Source organism: Zootermopsis nevadensis, unplaced genomic scaffold (genome assembly GCF_977971745.1).
Source record: "Zootermopsis nevadensis isolate Lab colony 2312 unplaced genomic scaffold, Znev_1.0 Znev_ptg000028l, whole genome shotgun sequence".
NCBI lineage: Eukaryota > Metazoa > Arthropoda > Insecta > Blattodea > Termopsidae > Zootermopsis > Zootermopsis nevadensis.
Window position 1 is genome coordinate 9976351 of NW_028259160.1, and position 24627 is coordinate 10000977.

General features: G+C 36.0%; 1 protein-coding gene across 5 annotated transcripts; it reads left to right on the forward strand.

Annotated features, from left to right (window-relative positions):
- Positions 1–1626: 1626 nt before the first annotated feature.
- Tao (Serine/threonine-protein kinase Tao) lies at positions 1627–21846 on the forward strand. Of its 5 annotated transcripts, none has more exons than XM_087357547.1 (17): positions 1627–1643; positions 2276–2452; positions 3680–3968; positions 5260–5455; positions 6386–6538; positions 7190–7365; positions 8369–8531; positions 9108–9286; positions 9694–9864; positions 10431–10565; positions 10718–10899; positions 11981–12131; positions 12663–12902; positions 14333–14545; positions 15042–15224; positions 16376–16494; positions 16900–21846. In XM_087357547.1, exons 2-17 carry the CDS (start codon positions 2436–2438, stop codon positions 17018–17020), a joined length of 2688 nt encoding a protein of 895 aa, XP_087213673.1. In that variant the 5' UTR covers positions 1627–1643; positions 2276–2435; the 3' UTR covers positions 17021–21846. The 5 variants fall into 5 exon arrangements, with proteins under 5 accessions (XP_087213673.1, XP_021939255.1, XP_021939254.1 ...); XM_022083563.2 differs by having other exon boundaries at positions 1640–1850; XM_022083562.2 differs by lacking the exon at positions 1627–1643 and adding an exon at positions 1830–1971.
- Positions 21847–24627: the final 2781 nt, after the last annotated feature.

The following is a 24627-nucleotide window of genomic DNA, read 5'->3' on the forward strand; positions in this document are numbered from 1 at the left end:
GTATGTCTTTTCTTGTTTGCATATACAAATATCTCTTGTCAACACCCAGATATCAGAGAACAAATTTACAGTGTGGTCCCCTGTACATGAGCTTCTTTATCATATTAGTTGTCTACTGCAGAACTTATCATTAAATTTGCTTCTTTATGCTTAGTAGATGATGCTAACAAAAGTATAAAGTAAATTAATTTGATGTAGCATAACCTAATCTTTTTTGATATTCATATTTCTGTTGATGTGTGCAAGCAGAAGAAATATAATTGCATATTTGTAAGTAGTGTAAATACAATATGTCAAAATACTGTGTAAGCAAAAGAGGACTATGTAATAGTCTACTTATTGTAAAGCTACATAGAACAGCTCTTAACTCTACAGTATTAAGATTGACAGCAATTCATTGTCCAAGTGAAATTACAAGGAAATGGAAAACAGCAGAGATGCTGGTATTGTGGCCACTTATCTCTTCCATATAGAACCCCAAAGGATCTTTTAGAAGCTTGGAAACATTACACTCGCGCATTATCTAGACCAGCCACTTCCCTGCTGTTTCTTTTCAGAACTATGGGGTTTCAGGAGTTGAATAGACAAATTTATGGTAACAGTGAATATCAAACTAAAGAATGTCTTCAGGTTACAAATCTCAAAAGTAATTCTGTTCCTAAGTAATATTTTAAGCTACAGTTTGTAAAGCAAGAATTGTTAATGTCTTTTGTATTATTATTAATGACTTTCAGAAAAAAAAGCTAAGCTTGGACTTAACTGTTTCCACTTGTATTATTTAGTTAACGGTTAGCATTTTATTATTTCTTTCCTCGGTTACGGTGAAGCCAAAATTGTGAAAGACTATATTCTGAGAACGTGATACTTATTTTGTATATGGTAAGACTAGGAAGAAATAAGTTGATAATTATACAATTTAGTTTTCCATATCTGTGCATAATCCTCACTAGTACAGATCCCAACTAGAATATATTTTTCATATCAAATCTCAAAATTTTGCATATAAACCAGAATAAGAAATTTGTGTAGATTTATTATGTCTTCGTATTAAACTACATCCCATAAAAGTTACCCAACAGAGTTGCATATTTTATCAAATATCGATGAGTATTACTACATTACATTTGATAGGGCATTGAATTGTCACAGTAAAATTAAACTGGTTTCAAGTATTAGGCCGCCATTGAAAGATTATCTCACTCCTGCTCTAGAAGAATATACAATTGAAAATTAATAAATATTGTAAATAGTTATGTAAATATGACTTTTTTTATTAGTTTTATGTTGCCTTCCACATCCTCAGGTTATACTGCAAAGGATATATGGAATGTAAATCAATTTTATTCTATTTAGCACATATTTATGTTGATCCATTAAACGGACTCCCATCCAGGCCATTACAAGTTCAAACGGTGGGATACGTCAATCACAGATAACAGGTTAATTTTACGATAGTCTCGACAAGACAATATTTCTGCCTGAAAATCAGTGCTTGATGTCTCTGATCTTAAAGATCTAAATATCGACTTAATCATTCTGTAGTGACATCTTAAGTTATTCTCTGAAAACTGCCAAAATTGAGAAATTGATCTGTTTGTTTTGTATCTACAGTAACTATTAATCAACGTCGAGTTTTGCTAGAGGTGAGGTCTGGTATCATTTTTGTCATAATCTAAGGAATTGACACAAAATTTATGACAAAAGAATAGCACTAATGCCGGCTGAGATTTCGATTCACGCCAAGGAGAAATACATTCCAGTATGTATCAGGACAGCATAATTCCTGAAAAATCCAGATGATCGGGACTAAAAAGTGCTCTTGCGCATGCCTAGAAGACGCCATTTTGAAGGTGAAACTTTGATAGTAAAGTGGCAGAAACAGTGACGATTTTCAGCTGTATTTTCATTTACAAGTATTGTGTAAATATTTCTGAAAGTTAGCTTCGAATGTTCGAATCGTGTGTTACGAAGGTGATGTAGATTTCCAGATCTGTTGTTTTTCTCATCGGGGTATTGTAATAAAGGTTCACAGTTATGTTCTCTTCATCCTTTTCTTTATAGAGGATTTAATTATTTTGGCCCAAATGTGTATTTTGAGGGCCGTATTGCAGAAAATAGTATATCGTCCTTTCTCGACTGTTAACGTAGTTGTTTCAGTCGTCAGTAAGAAATTCCATTAGATCTGCGTGCATTTTATACCCGACAGAATCACACTCGGTATGTCATTGTTATATTGGATTTATCAAAATAAGAGCCCGCATTGACATTATTGCAGGTCGTACACTATATGAGTGGATCATGGCTTCATGTAATCTGGTGTGAGAGTATATGCACGTTGAAACAGTTCTTAATATCAGTGAGTGCTTCAAGCAACTCCCACATTTGGGAAGCAGCAGGTGCAGAACTTCTGGGTGTTTTAATATAACTGGAATATTATGCCAGCTGTACCCAGGTGGGTTGACTATCTAAGAAACAAGGTAATATATAAATACTTTTGTTATGAAGAATGTAAAATTTGGGTATTAAACTCAATATTGAGGAAAGAGCTGTTAAGTATGTGACATGGGTGTTTGTAGTAGTGTTGCTCTATATGACATTCAAAGACATGGGCTCTAACTTCCAACCTTCTTGCTCATGGTAATCTTTTTATGAGTGTTTGTTGGTGACAGGATATGTAGCATTCATTATGAATCACTTGTTGAAGGTATGTGAGTTAATGGTTATTGACTTGTGAACAAAATATGGTGTGATTTTTATGTTTATGCAATTGGAAAAAAAAGTTGAAATAATATTTCTACAAATTTGTTTTGCTAATCATGATATATTTTTATTTTTATTATGCTGCCATAAATTATAGTTAGTCTGCCATTTGAATTGTTCACTTATGGTTGGCTGTTATGGAAGTGATGTGTCTTTGTGGTTTTTATTAATCAGGATGTTATCATTCTGTTATAATTTATGAAAGGATAATTTATGTATACATTACAAAAAATTAAGAATTGTTGTCCTTCATATTACAGTACATTTCCTTATTCCATTCAATGCATCTTTTCATTTTTGACTACTGACCAGTGACAGCCTACCTCCAGTGTGGTGGTCTGCAGAATTAGCCACTGTAGTCACTGGGCCTGCTCCTACTTGATTTCGATGTATGCAGGTAACATGAAAAATACAGTGTATAATGCAAGGCAAACAAGAGAGGAAATGCATCATTGAATGTTTTAGTGCTGCAAGACACAGAAATGACCCTGATGTTCAATGTAAGGTCAAATTATTTTGAATTTTTGTGACTGTTGTGATTTGGCTCTGCGTTCATGACATTTCTGACTGGGATGATCTTAGGAATAAGATCCTAAAGTAATGAATTAAAATTACTGGTTATTCTGTATAGTAATTGTACCCTTTCTGAATCATGGATTTTGTATTTCAGCTTTATACAGGCACAAATAGCCTTTGTTACTGACACACCACTAAACACTCTCTCTCTATCTCTCTCTCTAGCATGGCAGCTCATTATCATTTTAGGAGGTTTGAATCTTTACTGGAAGGCTTTTTGTCTGTTTGCCCCTTGAGGGGAATCAGACCTTACTCAGCCAGCCCATAGCATATACTAAGTTGTCCCAGCTTGCATCGTTGATATTTATTTTACAGAAATTCATGCTGCCCTCTTTGTTAACAGGCCTGGTAGCTTGAAGGACCCAGAAATAGCTGAGCTTTTTGACAAAGATGATCCTGAGAAGAGATTTGAAGATTTGCGTGAGATTGGGCATGGAAGTTTTGGAGCAGTGTACTATGCACGTTGTTTGGTCACTAAGGAGATTGTTGCCATCAAAAAGATGTCCTACCTTGGCAAGCAGAGTTTGGAGAAGTGGCAGGATATCCTGAAAGAAATTCGCTTCCTGCGACAACTGAACCACCCCAACACTATTGAATATAAGGGCTGCTTCCTCCGAGATCATACAGCATGGGTAAGTCAGATTTAATGAACCTGTTAATGAAAAAATATACTTTCTTATTTACACATATTTTTGTTTGGTTGAATATGCTTGCACTGCATTTAAAAAATGTCTTATCTGCTTAAATGGACAAGCCTGGCAACTGTATAAGTGACTGCCCCATGTGGTATTGAAAATAGTTGAACTTCTTTGTTTTTCAGTCAGGGAACTGAAAAATAGGTTGAGCTAATAATATGTATTTTTTGAGTAAATTTATTCTCTCTTTCTTTGTATTGTGTTATCTGACAAAGAATGTTGTACTGATTAGCCCTTTAGATATGAGAGAAACAAAAACAGATATGACATTTTTGCATGTGGGAGGCTTGTAGCAGTGCTCTTCAGTATTTGGTGGGATGGGAAGATGATTCATGTATAAAAGATTATGTTAATTTAGACATTCTTTTCAAGAAAGAAAAGAAGGCACTTTCAGTTATCCTTTTTCTCATATCTTTCAATTTCTCAGGTCTTAATGAAATTCTGTGTGGGAGACATTTGCCAAAACTTGAACAGTTTGAATTTGAATGCCCTCAATTAATATTAACAGTACTTTATTGCAATATCAGTTTTAACTGTTTTGTTTGTCTCATGAAATGTACACCAAATTAAAAAGTGTCCCAAACAAATGTAACAGATTTCATTGGGATAAACCTTTCTTTTTATGTGAATGAGGGAATGCAGTATTGAAGCTAGCTATGAAAATAAGTTAGTGAATTCAGGTGTTTATACTCAGTGCAAAAGATAATGCTGCCCTGAATAATTATGGAAGTAATGTATGATCATAACCAGACACATTATAGTGAAATATTTAGTCTAAAATAAAATGTTTTAAGTAACCAGTTTTGTAGATTACAGTTTTGGCCAGGTCGAATGGAATTTCCTGTTTTTAAACAGATTTAATTGTATTGTTTGCTAATGGGTTCAACACTTCAGGAAAACATTGACAGTCCAATAGGGTTCAGTAAGGTCACTTCATCCAATATACCATCAACTCCTTGCATATGACATTGATTTTAAAATAAGTTTTGTGACTGTTTCAATGCAAAAGATTTCCATATAGAAGGGATGTATATAAATACACTTATTTTAGGGCTTATTAAAACAGATCTCAGAGAAATAAGTGTGAAGATGTAAATGGGGCTGAAATGATTTAGGGTGGAGTACAATAACATGCTTCTGTAGTAATGATGAAGCTTTGGGTTCCATAACAACACTGAATAACTATCAGCTGCCATAAAGTTAGCTATTTGTGTTATGTTTCCTACAGCTTGTGATGGAATATTGTCTTGGATCTGCATCTGACATTATTGAGGTCCACAAGAGGCCATTGAAGGAAGAGGAGATAGCAGCCATTTGTGATGGTGTACTGCGCGGCTTGAGTTACCTGCATGCTCTGGGACGGATACATCGTGATGTAAAGGCAGGCAATATATTGCTTACAGAAAATGGCACTGTCAAACTGGGTAAGTCACAACTGCTCTTGTATTAATAATTATAAAATGTGTTGTAAGGTTAATGTAATAACTTTGAACATTTATTTTATATGAATTTACAGACATGTTACACATGCTGAGCACTCTCTGTTCTTTGTTGCTCAGTACAACTTATTTGTTTCTGATTCTGTGAAGAGCAGTTTGGTAGATAATCTTGTTTGAAAAGAGTTGTTCACTTTCCTGTTGTACAATGTTATTGCCATGTGTAATCTGGAAGCAAGATTTAATTATTCTGAATTGTTCTTAATGCATATGACGTTAAGATTTCTGTCTTCTGGGTTGTTGCGCTGTGTAGTATGGTAGATGTTAACCAACGTTTCAGAGGTCATACTGCCTCCGTCATCAGGGCGATGACATTCATCTACCAGACTACACAGTGCAACAACCCAGAAGACAGAAATCTTCATACTCACCACTGTGAAAACCTCAAATCTTACATATGAAGTTACTTTTACATCATCCTCATTGATACATTTTTTATTGATTGAGCCCTGTTCTTGTACTCTGTAATCACTTAATTTTTGCACACGTATCTGTGCAGTGTTGATGGTGGTCTTCTGAAGGAATGTTGTTATTACCTACAAGACCACATGGTGTACAACCCAGAAAGCAACAATGAATTCCATGAAATCCGCAGATCTGAGAAAGTATCTTACGTGGTTTTCTAATGCAGATTAAAAGATTTTTGTGATTTGATTTGCATTAACAAGTTTTGGAGAAGTTACAAGCAGTATGAATTGTAGGAAATAAAAGTCTCCCCCACCCCCTTGTAACATGGGTGCACTGATACCTCTACAAATACACTGTTGTAAGACAAATGAATAATCAAGTCTGATAGGTGTAGAAGTATTCCATGTTTTTATAGTTGATACAGATTTTGGTATGTATTCAATATTACAGCTGATTTTGGTTCAGCAAGCATCAAATGTCCGGCAAATAGCTTTGTAGGAACCCCATACTGGATGGCACCCGAAGTAATTCTGGCCATGGATGAGGGACAGTATGACGGAAAGGTGGATGTGTGGTCTTTGGGAATCACGTGTATAGAGTTGGGTGAGTTTTATGTTGGAATTTTGTAAAATATTCAAGATGGTAATTGATTTTTAACACACACATTATGAAAGAAATTAATAAAATTGAAAATGATATCAATAATTCCTTTTAAAAGAAGATAATATCTAATCAAGGTATACCACATGCATGTACTAGAATATATTTAAAGTATATTTATATTGTCACTAGCATGGTTGGTCGAGATACAGAATCTTAACAGAAAATTTATGCTGCAATTTTCAGTTATATTGAAGTATGGTAGGAGAACTAAGAACAGTTGAAATCAAAAGTTTGTATGGGGAAGGGCATACTTTAAGCAAGAAGACATAATGATATCATTACATGATACCACTGTCAGGCTGTTGTAAACACCATAATATGCCTTTGGGTTCAGTAAAAGGTGGGTAATGTTTTTGACTAGTTGAGTGTACTTTTAGCTTCTCAAGAAGGTCTCTGCTCCATGGAGTTGGTGAAGTCGTCAAAAGATTTTGGGTGATATGCCATGAATTACGTACCTTTCTGGCTGAATCATACTTTATTACACCATTATGGAAGAATGAATGAAGATACTATTAAATTTTAGAGCTATGTCCCTCTCTTTCAGTCGTCTGAAAGTTTTTCATTTACATAATTAATTTGTGTTCCTTGCAGCTGAACGTAAGCCACCATATTTCAACATGAATGCAATGAGTGCCCTGTACCACATAGCTCAGAATGACACACCTTCATTGAGTTCTCCAGAATGGACTGATGTGTTTAGGCATTTTGTTGAATCTTGTCTTCAGAAGAACCCCAATGAGAGACCAACATCAGGAAAACTCCTGTCAGTAAGTTTCTCTGTTACCGTATTTACTTATATGCAAGTTATATTTCTGTTTTAAGATAGAAAATTTGTTACTTCATTATTCTCTGCTGATGATTGTAGTATGTATTGCTGTGTTATTATACTTGCACATGTCCATGTCTAAGTATGTCCAACAACTGCCACGGTGGTCTAGCGGTTAGAACGCTGGGCTTGTAATACTGGGGTCCTGGGTTCGATTCCCGGCGGTGCTCAGATTTACAACTTGTGTTGGGCAAGGCCGTGGTCTAGGCATCATGGAGTTTTCCTCTGGGGTTTCCCCGGTTTCTCCGTGGCTTCCCAACAATTACTCCACTTTCATCATCATCTCCCGAAAAGGGGGTCACAGCAGGAGCGTTAAATGTCACGGTCCCGATCGAACCCATGTGCTGATGGGTCGTGAATCCTGCTAACCACCAATGCACACCATGCTGAATGGTGTGTACTGGACACAGAAAAAGAACTATGTCCAACCGATACTGTCACATAATTTACACACTCCGATTCCAGCATGTTTGTTTCTTGGTGATGTTTTATTTTGAAAAGTACTATAACTTCAACTGTGACCAGGTCTAACATTTTAAGTAAGTGTTAATGGTTCAAATTTCATAGTTTCTGTAATTGTTTGAAAGGTATAATTAGTTAACAATGTGAAGAAACCTATCTTTTCTAATATTGCATGTTCCATTTGAATAAGAAATTCATGAAACATTTGATAAAGTGGAGAAGTTGCTTTGGTTGGTCTTGTTCACTCCTCGGATAGGGACATAAATAATGTTGAGAAACTTATAATACTACTTTTCTGCTGATACTTAAATTGCTCATTCATGAAGGAATCACAATATCTCAGATAGAATTGTGTCCTATTGTGAGAAATAAATTGGGTTGTGTGATAGTTAAGTATATGTGGTAAATATAAACAGTTAAAGGTAAATATATTATTTTACAAGTATGGTGTAGTATTAATTTTGACGTGCATGTTTGCGCAGCATCAGATGGTGACTCGTACCCGCTCACCACATGTTCTGATCGACCTGATCCAACGTACAAAGGCAGCGGTGCGAGAATTAGACAACTTGAATTATCGCAAGATGAAGAAAATTCTTATGATTGAAGCATTTGAAAATGAGAGTACTATGGGTGATGCAGATGGTAAGTACTGTTGCTAATGTACTAAGCCTTATCAGATTGATAGAGTTGCTTAATTGTAGGTGCTCTGGGTATTTGTACATTTTTTGTGATAATTTCTTCTTCTTCTTCTATGGCTCTCTGGTCCATATTCGGTCCATGGCCTCCTCAATTCTCCTCTTCCATTTGGTCCTATGTTAGGTCCATTCTGTCCGGGGCTTTGATTGAGGTTTCGAAACATCTTCCTTTTTATGGTGCAAGGTTGTTAGCCTTGCGACCAACCCCCAACCTGGAGGACCAGGGTACCTGTCTTAGTCTGACCTCTCCCCCCTCGACCAATCTGGCTAGGGAGACCCTACCAGTAGCTCAGAAATATATTCATTATGCTTCATAATGCCATTACCAATCATACTAATGGTAATAAAGACTTCATCATATAGAACCAGTGTCAATAAAATCTATCCCATGTCTATCACTTCAGTAATTTTGAATTACTCCTGGTGGTTGAAGTGAAATCTATTCTTATGTGGTATGAAATAAATAACAGTGTCTCTTGCTTTTATTTCTCTTTTTAAGTCTTGGAACTTTGTTGTGTTACAGACACCCCAGATGAGCAGACTGGAGGTGACAGCAGTAAAAGCAACAGTATCACCTCTGAGCATTCTTTACATTCAGTGGGTGTAAGTGCTTCGTCGCAGAGTAGCTCTACTAATAGTCTTCCACCCTCTGCTGATGGCAATGACAGCAGTTATCCTCCTTCCATGCGAAATAGACATAAGGTGAGTTTTGTTAAATCACTTACCTTTGCTCGAACTCTAAAGTCAAGCACGTGTATAAAATAGGTAAGAAAGGCATAAAATAAATAAACAGCCGATGTGTGAAATAATCTTCTAACCTAAATATTTAACAAAGACGTGTACTTACAACACAAAGTATGATCAAAATTAAGTAAGAATGCAGCAAAATTAACATTCTTTTTTATGAAAAAGTTTTAAATGTCTTACATCTGCATGGTTACAAAAAGGACACAGCAAATTTTCCATTTCTTATAAACATTCTATATAGTTTCCGCTGTACATATTTTAATACAAGAATGTGTTGTTTCTGGATCCTAATTTATATGCACATAACAACCGCAACATTAACAACATAGTTGCCTACAATATATATGTTATGTTTTATCTAGCAGGCCAGTAACTCAAATGCCATCCAGGATCACGGAGCCAATAACTTTGCAACCATCCGTACAACATCAATTGTGACAAAGCAACAGAAAGAACACATGCAGGAGGAAATGCACGAGCAGATGACGGGCTACAAGCGGATGAGGCGTGAGCATCAGGCTGCCCTGCTCAAGGTATGTCGATTGAATTAAACTTAACAGTCCCATACACATTTTATAACTGTGTTGTCATAAAATAACTAAAATTGTTTGATGTAATGATGCAACTTGGATTATAAAATTGTTAATTCAGTAGCTAAGGATGCATTTAAGTTTGTAATGATATTGAGTGAATGTTGTTTATGTAGGAAACACTGCCACGTACACTTTGTTTAGTTTTCTTTTGTTTAAATTTAACCGAAATTTATTTTGTGTATTTTTATTATATGTGGACAGTTGGCAACCCTCCACTTAAAAATTTCTCCTGTGATCAATGGATTTGAGCCCCAAATTGACATCATTTAATATAAAAATGGCCAAGGACAATAAAAGTTGGTCACCAAAGCAGTTACATTTTAAAATTGAGATTCTACAATGTAGAAATCAACATTTTCTGATGAATGTATAATAATGGTTTATAGCTGATATTTGTATGACATCCATCTAGACACCTTGGTACAAAAGCTAGTAAGTCAAAAGAAATTTATGTATAAATAATAGTTGTAGTATATAAGTTGCAAACAGGTTCGTTTTATGTGCAGCTGGAGGAACGGTGCAAGATAGAAATGGAGAACCATAAGCAACTGCTGGATAAAGAATATGAGTCGCTGCTTCAACAGTTCAGCAAAGAGCTGGAGAAGTTACAGATAAGACATCAGCAGGACCTTGAAAAGAAGGTTTGTTCTCCGTAACTTATAGATTTTCCTCATAAATTTTGTCAACTAAATATAAGAATAATTTAATTATGCTGTATCTGTAGTCAAATTAATTTTGTATAGATACTGTTGGGACAAGTTTCTTTGGTAAATGTAAGTTTTTTTTATCTTAGTTGAAGCAGAATCTGACTGCCGAGAAGAAACTGCAGAAGGAAATCTGTGGGCGACAGGAACAAGATCGGAAAGCATTTGAAACACAAAAGAAGAAGGAGTACAAAGCAAATAAGGAAAGGTGGAAGCGGGAACTCAGCCTAGATGAATCGACTCCTAAGAGGCAGCGGGATGCCACATTACAGTAAGTCTTAACAGCATAAAATAAATAAACTGGTAATGTAAATATTATAAAACCATGAAGCTTCTATCTGTAAGTCAGTTTGGTGAAACTTCCAACAGCAGTATTTTCAGCAATGAAGTATTTTAATTTTATTCTATGTTTTCTTTCCAAAGAAATTTCTAAAACTCTTAATGATGGAGACATGCCAAATTTGCATTGACATTTTGATATAGATATTTTGTATATTCAGCACTTTTGCTGAGATTTACATGAATTTTGAAATTTTCAGTTTTACTGTGTACTATGTGAATGTGTTTTGTGATTTTGCCGCTATTCTGTTAGCGTTCATTCTTCCAGATTTTCATTTTCATTCACCGTTTTTATGTTTATTTGTTGAGAGATGCCTTTGTCAGTGTTACAAAGGATACAGTATATAAAAGGAAAGTAACTATGCTTGAATTTCATCAAAATATTTGATCAGTAGTGAAAAGTGGTGTTAGGGATGATACACAGAGTGAACATTCATTGTCTTCAAATTTTTTGTTATGCAGTCCCACACAAAAAATGTTGCTCTTCCTTGAAGACATCAGTCTTTATTTTATGCTGCAGCACGTATTCAAACTGGTGACCTTGGTCTACACATGCCAGCAGATGTCATCACCTCTTTTCTCACCGTATTCTTTATTTTATATCTTCATTTCTGATTGGGGGACCGAATGGAAGAGGAGAATTGAGGAGGCCATGGACCGAATACGGAACAGAGAGCCATAGAAGAAGAAGAAGAAGAAGAATTTCTGATTGCGACTGTACTCCATTGCTATGTTCTTTTAAAGGCTGTATACAATCAAAGCAGCAACTGGCTCTTAATGGCATCATTGACCTGATGATGGAAGGCAGCAAGGACCTCTGAAATGGCAGTAAATTTCTACCAGACTACAGGGCACAACAACCCAGAAGACAGCCGTCTTCAGATTCACTGCTGTGAAAACCTCAAATCCTACTTAATCTACAAATTCCTTACAAGCTTACATATTATTAACCCTAACCTCATACTGCTGTTCATTTAACCTTTAATATGTGTTCAATGTTTATCTCTTAATAGAAGTCAGAAGGACAACCTGAAACAGCTAGAAGCACAAGAGGAGCAGCGGCTAATACGGGGCCAAAAAGAATACCTTGACCTTGAAATTCGCAAGTTCCGTAGAAAAAAGTTACTCATTTTCCATAGTCTGGAGCAGGACTTGCTACGGGAGGTAAGATCTTAAGGAGGAATGTGTCTTACATATCGTGACCTGCAGTGACTCAGAAATAAGTTCTGTGCATTGTATCAGTTTTGCTGGACCATTATGTTCATCAAAATATAGTAATGTCGATGATTTCAGAAGGAAGATGTTTTCAGTTTTCATGTTAGCGTAATATGACCTTGTTGCAGCTCAGTAAAAGAATCTTTCCTCACCTGTGACCCTAGTATTATGTTGCTGTCACATAATTGCTAGTGGCATGTTCATTCATTAAGTGAACTCTTTGTATTTGATTGATTAAAGTCATAAAATAAGCTTAGAACACTTCCAGCTAGTGTCTTAGTATTTATTCTTTAAGAATGGCAACCAAGAAGCTAGGAACTTAGATTGTGGGCATTTGACAGCCATGTTGATTTTATGTATCAGTACACTACAGGATGAATGTTCTTATGATTTCTTGCTCATGATTTAGAGAAATTGAAGTGCATTTTATTACAGAGATTTTATGTGAATCACTTGTGAAACGTGACTATATTGTTGCAGGAACTGAATAAGCGCCAACAGCAGCTGGAGCAGGCACACTCGATGTTGCTTAGGCATCATGAGAAGACTCAAGAGCTAGAGTACAGGCAACAAAAGGCTGTACACCAGTTACGTGAAGAGCAGATCCAGAGACAGCATGGCACTGAGCTGCAGAACCAACAGGATTACATGCAACGTTCAGAGCGAGAGTTGCGGAAGAAGCATGCGCTTGAACTGAAGCAGCAGCCTAAGAGCCTGAAGGTGAGTTGACAGTTGTAACCATTGTACTTCAGAATCAGCTTCTTTAATCCATGTTTTTTTGCCAGATCTATGAGTAGCATTCATGTATGTTATCTTGGTGCAGTATCAGTTTTATCAGTTGTGGTGTGAACTGTTGACATTCTTCTTCTTCTTCTTCTTCTATGGCTCTCCGGTCCATATTTGGTCCACGGCCTCCTCAATTTTCCTCTTCCATTCGGTGCTCTGTTAGGTCCGTCTGTCCGAGGCTTTGATTGAGGTTTCGAAACATCTTCCTTTTTACGGTGCAAGGTTGTTAGCCTTGCGACCAACCCCCAACCTGGAGGTAGTGGTAGTGGTAGTGGTAGTCTTTGATTGGTCTATGTCTCCAGAAACATTTTATGCCACTAAAATACTCTGTTTCATGATAATCAATGAATTTTTCACAATTTTATTCTATATTGCATACCTTTGTTCTCCTTATACGTCTAGCACAATTGTACTGTGTGTTCCTAAAGGTAAACTGGTAAGAATATGGCAGGTGCCTACGGAACTGAACATGCATGAGGTATGCAGAGACAGGTTATGACTTGGCACTAAAGCAGTCGGTAATGATACTGACTGATTCTTTTCCAGTCAGTTACCAGCGATTTCTCATATATTTGGAAGATACAGCACTACTACCTGATAATAACAATTCAAAATGAAATGTTGGTCATTTTGTAAAGTATGGTTACTCAGCAATTTTGAATGGAGTATGTATCAGTAAAGGCGAGTATTATATTTAAATTTGCTGAAGGGACTAATGGGACCTGTATGGGGTAAAGTAAAGTAAGTAAAGTAAAGTTTGTCCCACTATTCGCCATGTAGGCGTTTGGGGTGAGTGGAGGTATAGCTCCTCTCTTCCTTGACCTCGGCACTAGATGGGGGTGAGTGGTCAGCATCACGCCCCGGCCGGCTTTACCCCCGGGAAAGGACCCCGGTACCCATTGTAGAGGAGGCTGGGTGGGCCCCAGAGCCGGTCTGGACACAGAGGCTAGAGGAAAAATCCTCTGCCCCCGTCGGGGATCGAACCCCGGTCGTCCAGCCCGTAGCTAGTCACTATACTGACTGAGCTATCCCGGCTCATTTTGAAATATAACAACACTTTGCTGAGAATTGTAAAATAGAAACTTGCACCTGAAAATTTTAATACTGTAAGTAAAATGGAGAGGAATGTAGTTTCTGTTATTAGAAGTGTTTTAATTGCACATGTTTAAAGTCACAAATATTATGCATGAATGTAGGGCATTTATTGCATTTCATTTTGCCATTGTAAGTGTAGGCCTGCTGTTACTGTTTGTGGAAAACAAGTCTGTCTTCTTCAGAGAGATCGTGTTCAGTTTTGATGTAAACTAGTGAGCATTGTTCATAGGTTATGAACTACTGATAATAAAATTATATTTTTGTTTTAGCAAAAGGAGATGCAAATTCGAAAACAGTTTCGTGAGACATGTAAGATACAGACGCGCCAGTATAAAGCACTCAAGGCACAGATCCTACAAACAACAGCAAAGGATGAACAGAAAGCAGTGATTAAGAAGTTAAAGGAAGAACAGCGTAGAAAGCTTGCCCTGCTCGGTGACCAGTACGAGCAAAGCATTGCTGAAATGCTTCAGAAACAGTCGGTAAGAAATTAAGATACTGTAGACGCCATTCCTTAACACTGCCCTTACATCCTTTTGGATCTGTTGTATTTTGGAATTTGTTCTGAAGTGTCTGTCCCATTTGTTTTAGATGAGTTTTAAGTTATGGAACATTTTTAATCTGTGTTACTGTAACATAAGAATAATCTTCATGATTTCCAGTAGCTTATGTAAAGAAGATGTGAGATTTCAAGTTCTTACAGCATTGGGTATGAAGATGATTTGTCCTCTGGGTTGTTTTGCTGTGCGTGTCTGCAGTTGACCATTGTTGGAAATTGATCACTTTCAGAGGCCATATTTAGTACAGAAAGTATAATTTTGTAATCTCAACTCTATTTGACATACTTAAAGTAAAAAAAATAACATTTTTTGGCGTGCATTTCAGAGGAATGTATAGCCAGCTTCGTCTCTCATGGTTTATGTAGTTTTAAATTTGTCGGCATAACTACATAATTTTGTGTGGTTTGTTATATGACAGATTCGACTGGATGAGTCACAAGAAGTTGAGTGTCAGCACTTGAAGGAACGATTGCACTATGAACTGGAGATCCTGATGGCATACCAGTCCAAGAATAAGATGCAAGCTGAAGCTCAGCGAAATAGGGAGCGGAAGGAACTGGAAGACAGAGTGTCTGTCCGAAGGGCATTACTTGAGCAAAAGGTATTGTTAAGACATATGCTGCCCTGATTGCAATTTGTTTTTTGATAATTATTTATTCTTACTGTAAATAATCTTTTAAATAATATGATCCAAGTATTAATAGATTATACCATATATAAGTGTTCCAAAACTGGTTTCCTGCCATAAGGTTATGGGTGTGTCACGAATTTTTATAAGCAATCATATATTTGCATGTTATATTTAGAAAAAGGCAATATCTTAGCTTTCATAATTAGAATTCATAAAAAACACACAGGTTCATCATTAGTAGTTATTTATGTCTGACGCGTGTTGTGTTTTGTTTTCATGTGCCTGCATTCTTATAGGGCAAGGATTTATATATGTAAATCACCCCAGTATGCATAAAACCTGGTCTTGAATTGCTGGTTGTGGCCTTTCCTAAATGTCTTTTTTGATGATAGGTTGTGAATCTTTTCTTTATTGATTGGACTTTGGTAGGTTAAGATTTATGGAAACCTTTTTCTTCCTGGGCTGTTTTTTTAATTTGAGCTTAGATATACAGGAATGTATTCTTATCACTAAGTAAGATATGAGGATCTCATGGCAGAGGTTATGAAAATGGCTGTCTTCTGGTTTATAGCACCATACAGTCTGGTGGAAGTTTCTTGATATTTCAGAGGTTCTTGTTGCCTCCATAATCAGAATAATTGTCACCTGACTACACAATGCTTCAACCCAGAAGACAGCCATTATCTTAATCTTATTACATTCATAGTTTTACTGTTTTATTTTTTTACTTCGTGACCATTGTCATGTACAAGATAGAGAATGGAGGCTCCTTCCTTTTATCATCTGTTGTGTGGGTTTTCTGGTCAATTTTAGCTTATGGAATTGTTTTGTACTCTGCATTTTATGTTGGCAACATTTCAGAGGATCAAAACGACCTACAAGACTGTACATTATCACAACTCGGAAGACTACAACCTACAGACAGAGACTACATAAACATTCAATAACTCATCAGGGCCAACATAACACTTAACAGAAAGTGGATTCTTTCTGTGAAGGAATATAATAGTGAATGGTTTCATTCTGTATGAATTTCCTTCTAAATTATATTCTTGATCATCATTACTTGTAAGTGTGTTCTTGAAGCAATTAACAGTGATTCTTATTCATTATGGCAACAGATGGAGCAGGAAACACAGCAGTTTCTTCAGGAGAGATCAGAAAGAATCCGTTTACTTCACGAGAGACAAGATCGTGAGCTGGAACAGTTTGATGAAGAGTCAGCTAGGCTTGGCTTTAGGTTTGTCCCTTTGTTTTAAGAATGTAGACTTCATAGTTAGTACCATAAGGTATTCAGAATATACTCTTCCCTTCTGCAACCTGTATTTGCTAATGTGTAGTCTATTTTTACATAACATTTAAGGTACATGGGATATGGATCACATTAACTTTTTCAATACTTTATATAATATGTTGATTTTAAATGGGGAACAGATTTAAATGCAAATTAGCAATGGCTAAAATGTAAGGGATCAAACTATAAATTATATTGACTGCATTCCAACAGCAACGTATTGGACAGTTGTTTACCTGTGGAAACTTTAACACATTTTTATGAACATAACCAGTTTGCTGGTTTTTCTAGTTTATAGTCTGTGCCATTGTGTGTTGTGTTGTTTATGTAACTTTTCTTTCTTTGTTGCAGTGCATTGGCCATTGCTGAGGCATCCAAAGAGTCTTACCCTGATGACGAGAGTCTGTCAGGTAGCATGCTGAGCCTGGCACATAGTAACAGCTCAACGTCTTTCCCGCCTGGGAGTCTCTAGCACTGATGCAGTCCTCCCTGCCCAATGTAACTGCCAGCCAAAATAAAGTCATTGTAGAAGTATGTGCCACTGATGGGGAATTGTTCTCCAGTCAGTGTGCAATCTATAACAATTGTTGCCAATTGTTTTGATACATGATATTTGCATAACAGTTAGTGCTGCAGGTTTTGGTTATCACCAATAGGGCTGTTGTAGGCTTGGTTCATGTAGGTACATCCCTGACACGGCTCGTGATGTGTGTCACATATTGGTATGACATCCGTCCCATATGGATACCCTGACATGCCTGTGATGTATGTGAATACCTGGCATGGCTCGTTACCATCAGTATTGCTGACTCGTTATCACTAGCAATACATCCCTACTTCTGGTACCTGGTGTGATTAGCAACTTGTCATGTACTGTGGTACTGTCATATATGTTTGTTGGATGTTTTTTATAACAGTGGCTAGTACAGTGTATCTTCGCACTGTAATTTCACGTGGGTAACCCAGTGTTCCTGATATCATGTTCTGTTATGAAAAAGCTAATGGAAATGTTTTTGTGGCTGATGCAGAATGCTCATGTATGTCCCTAATCTGTTGGTGGCCATGTCCCTATTTTATGAACATTCAGATTTATCCCCATCCCGAGGGTGTTCCAGGATAAATCTGTAAGTATGCCCTTATCCTTTGGCTAGCCTCATTATTCATGTTTACAGTGAAGTATTCTCGGGTGATCGGCTTTGTGAAAATGATATTGTAATTGAACATTTTGGAGACCGTCTCTGCCTCCATCAGGTGATCGCCATGAAACCTTGAAACCCTACATTTGTGCTAGCCTATTGCTTGCACAGAGTCACTTACCTGGTGGCCAAAAGTGGTTACTTGAAATCTTAGACATCTGCAGGAGTGAAAATCTTGATTGTTATCATATGGGTCATGACACCATTTTGTCTTGTAGGTGGTTACCAACATTTTGGAGGAATATATCACCTGTATGTTCAGTGTACATGTTACAGGGAATTTGATGTCCTTGCAGTAATGAAAATGTGGATCGTGATCTTGGTTATGACACTTATAGGTGGTGGCTCCCAGCATTTTGGAGGAACATCGTGTCTGGAGGTAATATGATCCTCTGAAACTTTGGTAACCACGTATGAGACTGTTCAGCATCACTAGAAAGAAGACCACTATCCACATTTTCACCACTATGAAAGACTCAGTATTTCCCAAACTCTGGAGTTGGAGGTGATATATTCTACCACAACATTGGTAACAGCCTAAAAGTCAAATCTAAAAGTCTCACAACCCAGGGGACCGCAATTTGCATTTTCACCATCATGAAAAGCTTTAATGTCATGTAGAGTTTCTCTGCGGGGAGATAACACATGCAGAATTTTGTTACAAGTGTTTGTTTTCTCTTATTACATAGCATTGATATATGGTTTGTAAAGCAACTCTGATTGTTCATGTCCATAATGGGAGAATATCATAATTACATTATGTTGTGATCAGTGGATAGTTTGGTACGAGCTGTGGCAGTATGTAGATAAATCAAAATGATTCGTGGTGGTATGTCCCTACCATGTCAGATGAACCAAACCATTTAGACTGTAAAACACCAAAAAATATTGTACAGGCAATTGGTGCAATTTTTATTTTGTAAAAAATTTAAAATCCAGTGAGTGGGCTGTAATGAATTTTTAATTGTTGGTACCTCTAATCCTGTTCTTTATGGTTGATTATGATGCTACCAACATGACTAACATAACCAATTGATGGCTGTCAAGTGTAAATACAATGTAGCGTGAGGCTTGTTTGTTTTTCTAGGTCTTTTTTGAACTGAAAACCAATAATAAAGTGCTTAGCATCTTCGAATTTTTAGTGTGTTCGACAAGACAAAACTACAATGTGCCGATTTTACAACAATAATAAGTATGAACAAAAACAACAGCATCAGTGATGTGGAAAAATTGTCAGATTGCAAGTAAGGTTATACAAATCGAATATATGATTTTTTATTGTAAACAGATGTGTATTAATGTATCTTATTATATATATTATACAGTAATTAATTAAGTAGTTGAAAAACGTATGAATGCAAGTAAACAAAGCTTTTTTTTGCATCGGTGAAAGAGAGTAAGGTGCATTTTGTTTTATCATCATAAAGTCATTGCAAAGGGACTTTATTGCATCCGATCATTCTGAATTTTTGCCCTTCTTCCCTGTTCCCCTTCTTGGGTAATATAGTGGGTAAATTATTGAAATGACCTAGTCTTACCTTGGCGGCATTCCACAAGATGAAGAGCACTGTGCTTGTAATTGAGTTTATTTATTGTGGGTGCTGTCATCAATAATAAAACCAGTTTGTAAATTATACCACACAATTACTGCAATATTTGTAGGGCCTACTTGTACTCAGAATTTGGATGTTATGTTCCTTTTAATATTGGTCCAGATTGGGATGTGGAACATTCTAATTTCTCTCACCTTTTTTTATTTTTTTACATTTTTATATATTCAGAACAAAATACAAATCCATTGTTCAGCTTTTCCCTTTCAGTCCTTACATGTTGCTGTTTTCATTTGTACCAAAACAGTTTTTTTTAACTTTAATTATTGGCAGTTTCTAAGTGACACTTTTTTTTGTTGGTGCATGTGGAACAGCAAGCACGAACAGTGCAGGTATTGTGTGGGTTGCAGTACACTCTTGATTGTATTAATGGCTGGATGGTAGAACATGGACCAGGAATGTGCCTACCAGTGTTCTCACTATCGCTGTGGTATGCAGTAATGCAAAAAAATTGGCGGGAGGACAGTATGCTTCCTACAACATAATACCATATTTATACAAACTCATAGCATTCTACAGTTAAAAAAACCCTGTATTTAAAAATTACATTCAGAAAGCACTTTTCTGATGATTACATTGTTTCTTACATTCAATTGCATTATTCTAATTGCAAGTACTTGGTTCCAGTTTTAAAGATTTTAAATGATTACTATTTTTAAGCATGTAAACCACTTTTATACATGTTCATTAACTTTTTTAACTTGACACTGCAAACTAAAACATTTGTCGCTGAAATAGTACATGTATTTGTGTACATTCATGGACAGTGTACTTAATTTATGAAGATGCAGTATACACGGGAAATTGAATTTGAGGACTTAGTTGAGAAAATTATGGGGCCTGCAAGTATATGGCTGCCTTGGGAAGAATTTGTTTATTAAACATACAAAGCAGGTATAAGTTTGCCATGGATTTTTGTAAGTGTGGTATTATGTAGAAGAGTCGAGTTTATTTCAGTATGTTTTTAAGATGTGTATTAACCACTCAAAATTATTTTTACACACTGGTTATTGGCCATAGTTGTGTATACTATCAATCTATCCAAAATGAAGCAACTATTTTGAATTGATGTGTCACGTGTGGTTGGGAACCAGTTGAAAAATTGACACTTTTAATTTATTTTTGATAAATGGTATAAGATATTAAATTATTTATTTATAAGACAGAGGCATCTGATCTTCGGATTGAATGGAAAGGACACACTTAAACTGTGAAGACATGAAATTTACATCCTGAAATCTTTAACAGCTACATATGCCATATATGGATACAAATTAACTTTTCTATTCAATTTGAATGTGTGATAATAGAATTTTTTGTGTCATAAGCTTCTGAATTTAAACTTTATACATTACTAGCCTAATAGAACTTACAAAGAGCATAATAAATTAATGGAAGAAGTAATGCCTGTATGTTTAAAATCATAAATAATTTAGAAGTGTCATTCTGTTCTGCATAAAACATACAAGTTATGGATGGAAGAACATCAAATCTCTCAAAGAATTACAATACAAATTTATAAGAACAGTTTCTTGCCACATTTCCTGCCCTGAGCCACAGAAACCAAGGTAGCACACCTGTTCTTCATAACAGTGCCATTATGTCAGCCTCCTGCTGTTAAGTATGTAGTGTGAGCAACTGTATGTCCTGATTTTGTAAATTGTTGAGCATTTCTTCAGTTGTGTTAATATTTTATATTATTTTCTTTTATAAATTTTGAAGATTTAATCTCTTGTTTGCTAAAAGTTTTCATAACTTTGAGTAAAGTAGTCTGTTAAGTCATGTACCATCAATGTCTGTAATGTTTATAGCCATCATATACAGCCAGGTTATGAAGACTTCATGCCAAGCAGACTTAATAATCTGTCCATATAATGTGGAATCTGCTGTATTTTATCTGTATCCAAAATATCCATAGCAACACATCCACTGAAGCCAGAGTAGAGTGTACACAGCCTGAAGGTAAAATTTGGCTTGCTGTCTCTTGTGCATTGTGTTTTTGTACTCAACATTTAGGAATGGTTTGTTGGATGAGCAGATGTCTCCTTTGTATAGTTTTCAGGGTTGAACAAGGTAGCCTATGCTGTTATTTTAATCACTGTACTTCCCTGCCATACTTCCCTCCTGCATTATCTTCAACAACGAGCCCATGTTGGACCCCAATAGTGGAGAAAAAATCTCTTTAAATATGTAAAAGGTTTATGACAATGAAGTTATTTATTTTTAAAAGTTAACGCATTATATTAGGTCTTACTGGTCTGTTGCTCCTCAAACAAACAAAGGAGATAGATAAAACATGTAGTAGCAGACAATTTTGTAAAAGCAAAGCCATTTTCTTGTTATAACTTTATCATCAGGTTACAAAACCGAAACTCAGAAAAACAAAAATGAATAACTTGTTCAAATAAGCCATCGAGACCCAAAGTACTGTATATATTGAAGTGATATTCACAAAACGTAGGAGAATCAAATAAAAGAAAAATGGATATAAATTACTTCTTACTATTTCCCCTGACCTATTGTCTTTCCCCTTTATGTGTAGGCCCAGTTGGTACTTTTTACAGAGGAAATGAAATGCAAAAATCATGTTATAAGCAAAAAGTGATTATTTGAGAATTTCATCACACATCATTTTTTTAAGTCCCATAGGCAAAAGATAGTTATATCCAGTGATTGCTGAGGTGGAAGGCTACAAAATTAATTTTCTTCAAGAAATGGTATTAATTAAATATTCTATAAAGCTACTGAAGCTACACTACCCACAAAACTTCACCATTGTTGCATTACTGTAGAGATGTTGGAAGTGGGGTGCACACTCCAGGAGAAGAGTGAAAATAATACATGTGTAACTTAACAGGTGCATATACAGTCTAATCTTATTGGTGACCAAGTATGAGATTTCTGAATGTTAAATTGTTTTCAAAATGTCAGTTCTTTACAGTCTTCTTATAGGATGTTTCTGGGGGATTGAAACATACCCTTGTCCTCAAGGGGAGGAGGGCTGAAATGTCTGTCACTCAACATCTGACATCCCTGTGTTGTGACAAACTATTCCTATTCTTCCCTGTTGTCATAATTTATCTCATCAGAGGTACAGTACCAAGTACCACTTGATGTTTTTCCTCAGTATTCTCACAGCATACTTTGCTATTCCAAATGAGGCTAACTAACTAACTAGATTGCTTAGGGAACTTGAAGGTTCATCACCGAACTAACCAAAGCCCTCCACCAGACCCTGCCCTGGGCCAACAAAATCCAGTCTCCTTCACCTCCTATCTCCCATAGATCCCGCGTGACATTATCTTCCCATCTACATCTAGGTCTCCTTCCTTCAGGCTTCCTGACCAATAGCCAGTGCACACCTCTTGCCCCGTCCATGCACACCACATGCCCCACCCATCTCATTCTTCTCGACTTAATCACCCTCACGGTATTGGGGGAGGAGTACAAATGTTTAAGCTCATCATTATGCAGTTTTCTCCATACCTCATCCTCTTCTCTGAAATATTCTCAAACACCTGCAATCTATGTTAATCCCTCATAGTGAGAGACCATGTTTCACACCCATAAAGGAGGCTAATCATGAAAACTAATTATCAGACTTAAAGGGTACAGATATGTTATAATTCTACTAATAAAATTACTTTCACAATAGAATGTATCACAATACCACTGACTATTATTTCCATATAGAATATAACAGTTAGTTCATAATTTGCATGTAATAATTTAACATTTGAGGAAGGAAGAATCAATTGCCAAAGCAAGAACATAATACCAATTACTTTATTAATATGTTGATGAAGAATAAGGCAAAACCTGCAGTGAGATTTTACTGTTTCTACAACTTAATTTTCAGACAGGATCATGTTACCTCAATTATAAGGAACATTGAAAATAGCAGAATAATGGAGTGAAAAAATGTGAATAATACATGACAGGAATCCTAGAAAATTGATAATACATGTAATTGATTACAAGATGACTGCAAGGAAGCATTTGTGCAGTCGCCAAGTAAGGATTATGTATTGTAGAGTTAAAGTACGGTACACTGATTTTGAAAACAATAATTCAAAGATGGCAGTAAACAAGTTATGCTTACATGGTTTTGCAGGTGTCTTGTCACATATTTCCATGTTTCATTGTGTGCACAGGATATGTGGTAGTGTCATCTGTAAGCTCACTGGTGTTCCCCTCTTTCTAAATTACCTTTTTAATATTTGTTAGATAATTTTAATTGTGTTCACAGAATCTGCTTGTCAGAAGATATGAATTTGTTTCTGAGTGTTAAATTCAGGATGCCACATCTATCAAGTAAGTACATTACAGCATTTCACAATAGTTGCGAGTTTAAAAAATATGAAAATTTCTGTCATCGTAATTTATTTTGTTACGTTGTATATTGCTGATAGTATTATTAGGAATGTTTAAATATTTCCATTAAGACCTATTAGAACACAAGAATTTTAGACCATATATGAAATAGTGCTAGTGTTGCTTGTAACATGCCCATCATTATTGTATGTGAACTATTGATAGAGATTTATTACATATATTAATATGACCGATCAAAGTTGGTGGGAATGAAACTTTTTCATGTTGGACAGTAGCACAGATCAGATTTTGGAGACTACTGTCTTATCCATGAAACTTCTAATGTTTTGTTCCTTTGTAGGATCTCAAGATTGTGATGTCACTGTGGCATTCATGACCATCATCCTGTCTGAATAGGAGGCTGGGTGCAGTGGATACCAAAACTGTTCTGGATGTGGCTGAAGCATAAATTTCCTAGCACCATGCTGAAACTGTCATTGTTTCATGACTAGAACTGTAAGTGTTGATGAAGATAGTTAATGTTTTCAATTCCTGAAAAAATATAATTTTAGGTTGTATCTGCTATACTACATGGAAATTCAAAAGAAACTTTTTTCTGTTCTTCTGTTAGCTTTCACGACAGCTATAGAACTTGGATCAATGCACAGCTAATACTGTGCACTTTTTAAATAAATTGATCTGATTAGTTTAGTAGGAAATGCTTATGTATGATCATGAATTTCTTCACTCCTTACTTTAACCCTTATTATCCATGCATTACAGCTATAACTGTATGTCACACTAGCAAAGTAAATCCAGTCCAGCTGGCCACCCCATAGTACAGAAGTAAGTCCCCCATTCCCATGTAATAGTGGTTAATCAAGACAGTTACAAAAATTCTGTTACACATAACATAAACTGTGGAACTTTGGATGTCAATTCAGAATGAAGCAATGAAG

Bases quoted from the DNA above. Each gene is read 5' to 3' on its own strand.
- Tao (XM_087357547.1), top strand. The intron at 10,566-10,717 runs GTTTGTTCTCCG...TTTTTATCTTAG, and splicing joins AGCAGGACCTTGAAAAGAAG to TTGAAGCAGAATCTGACTGC. The intron at 15,225-16,375 runs GTATTGTTAAGA...TTATGGCAACAG, and splicing joins GGGCATTACTTGAGCAAAAG to ATGGAGCAGGAAACACAGCA.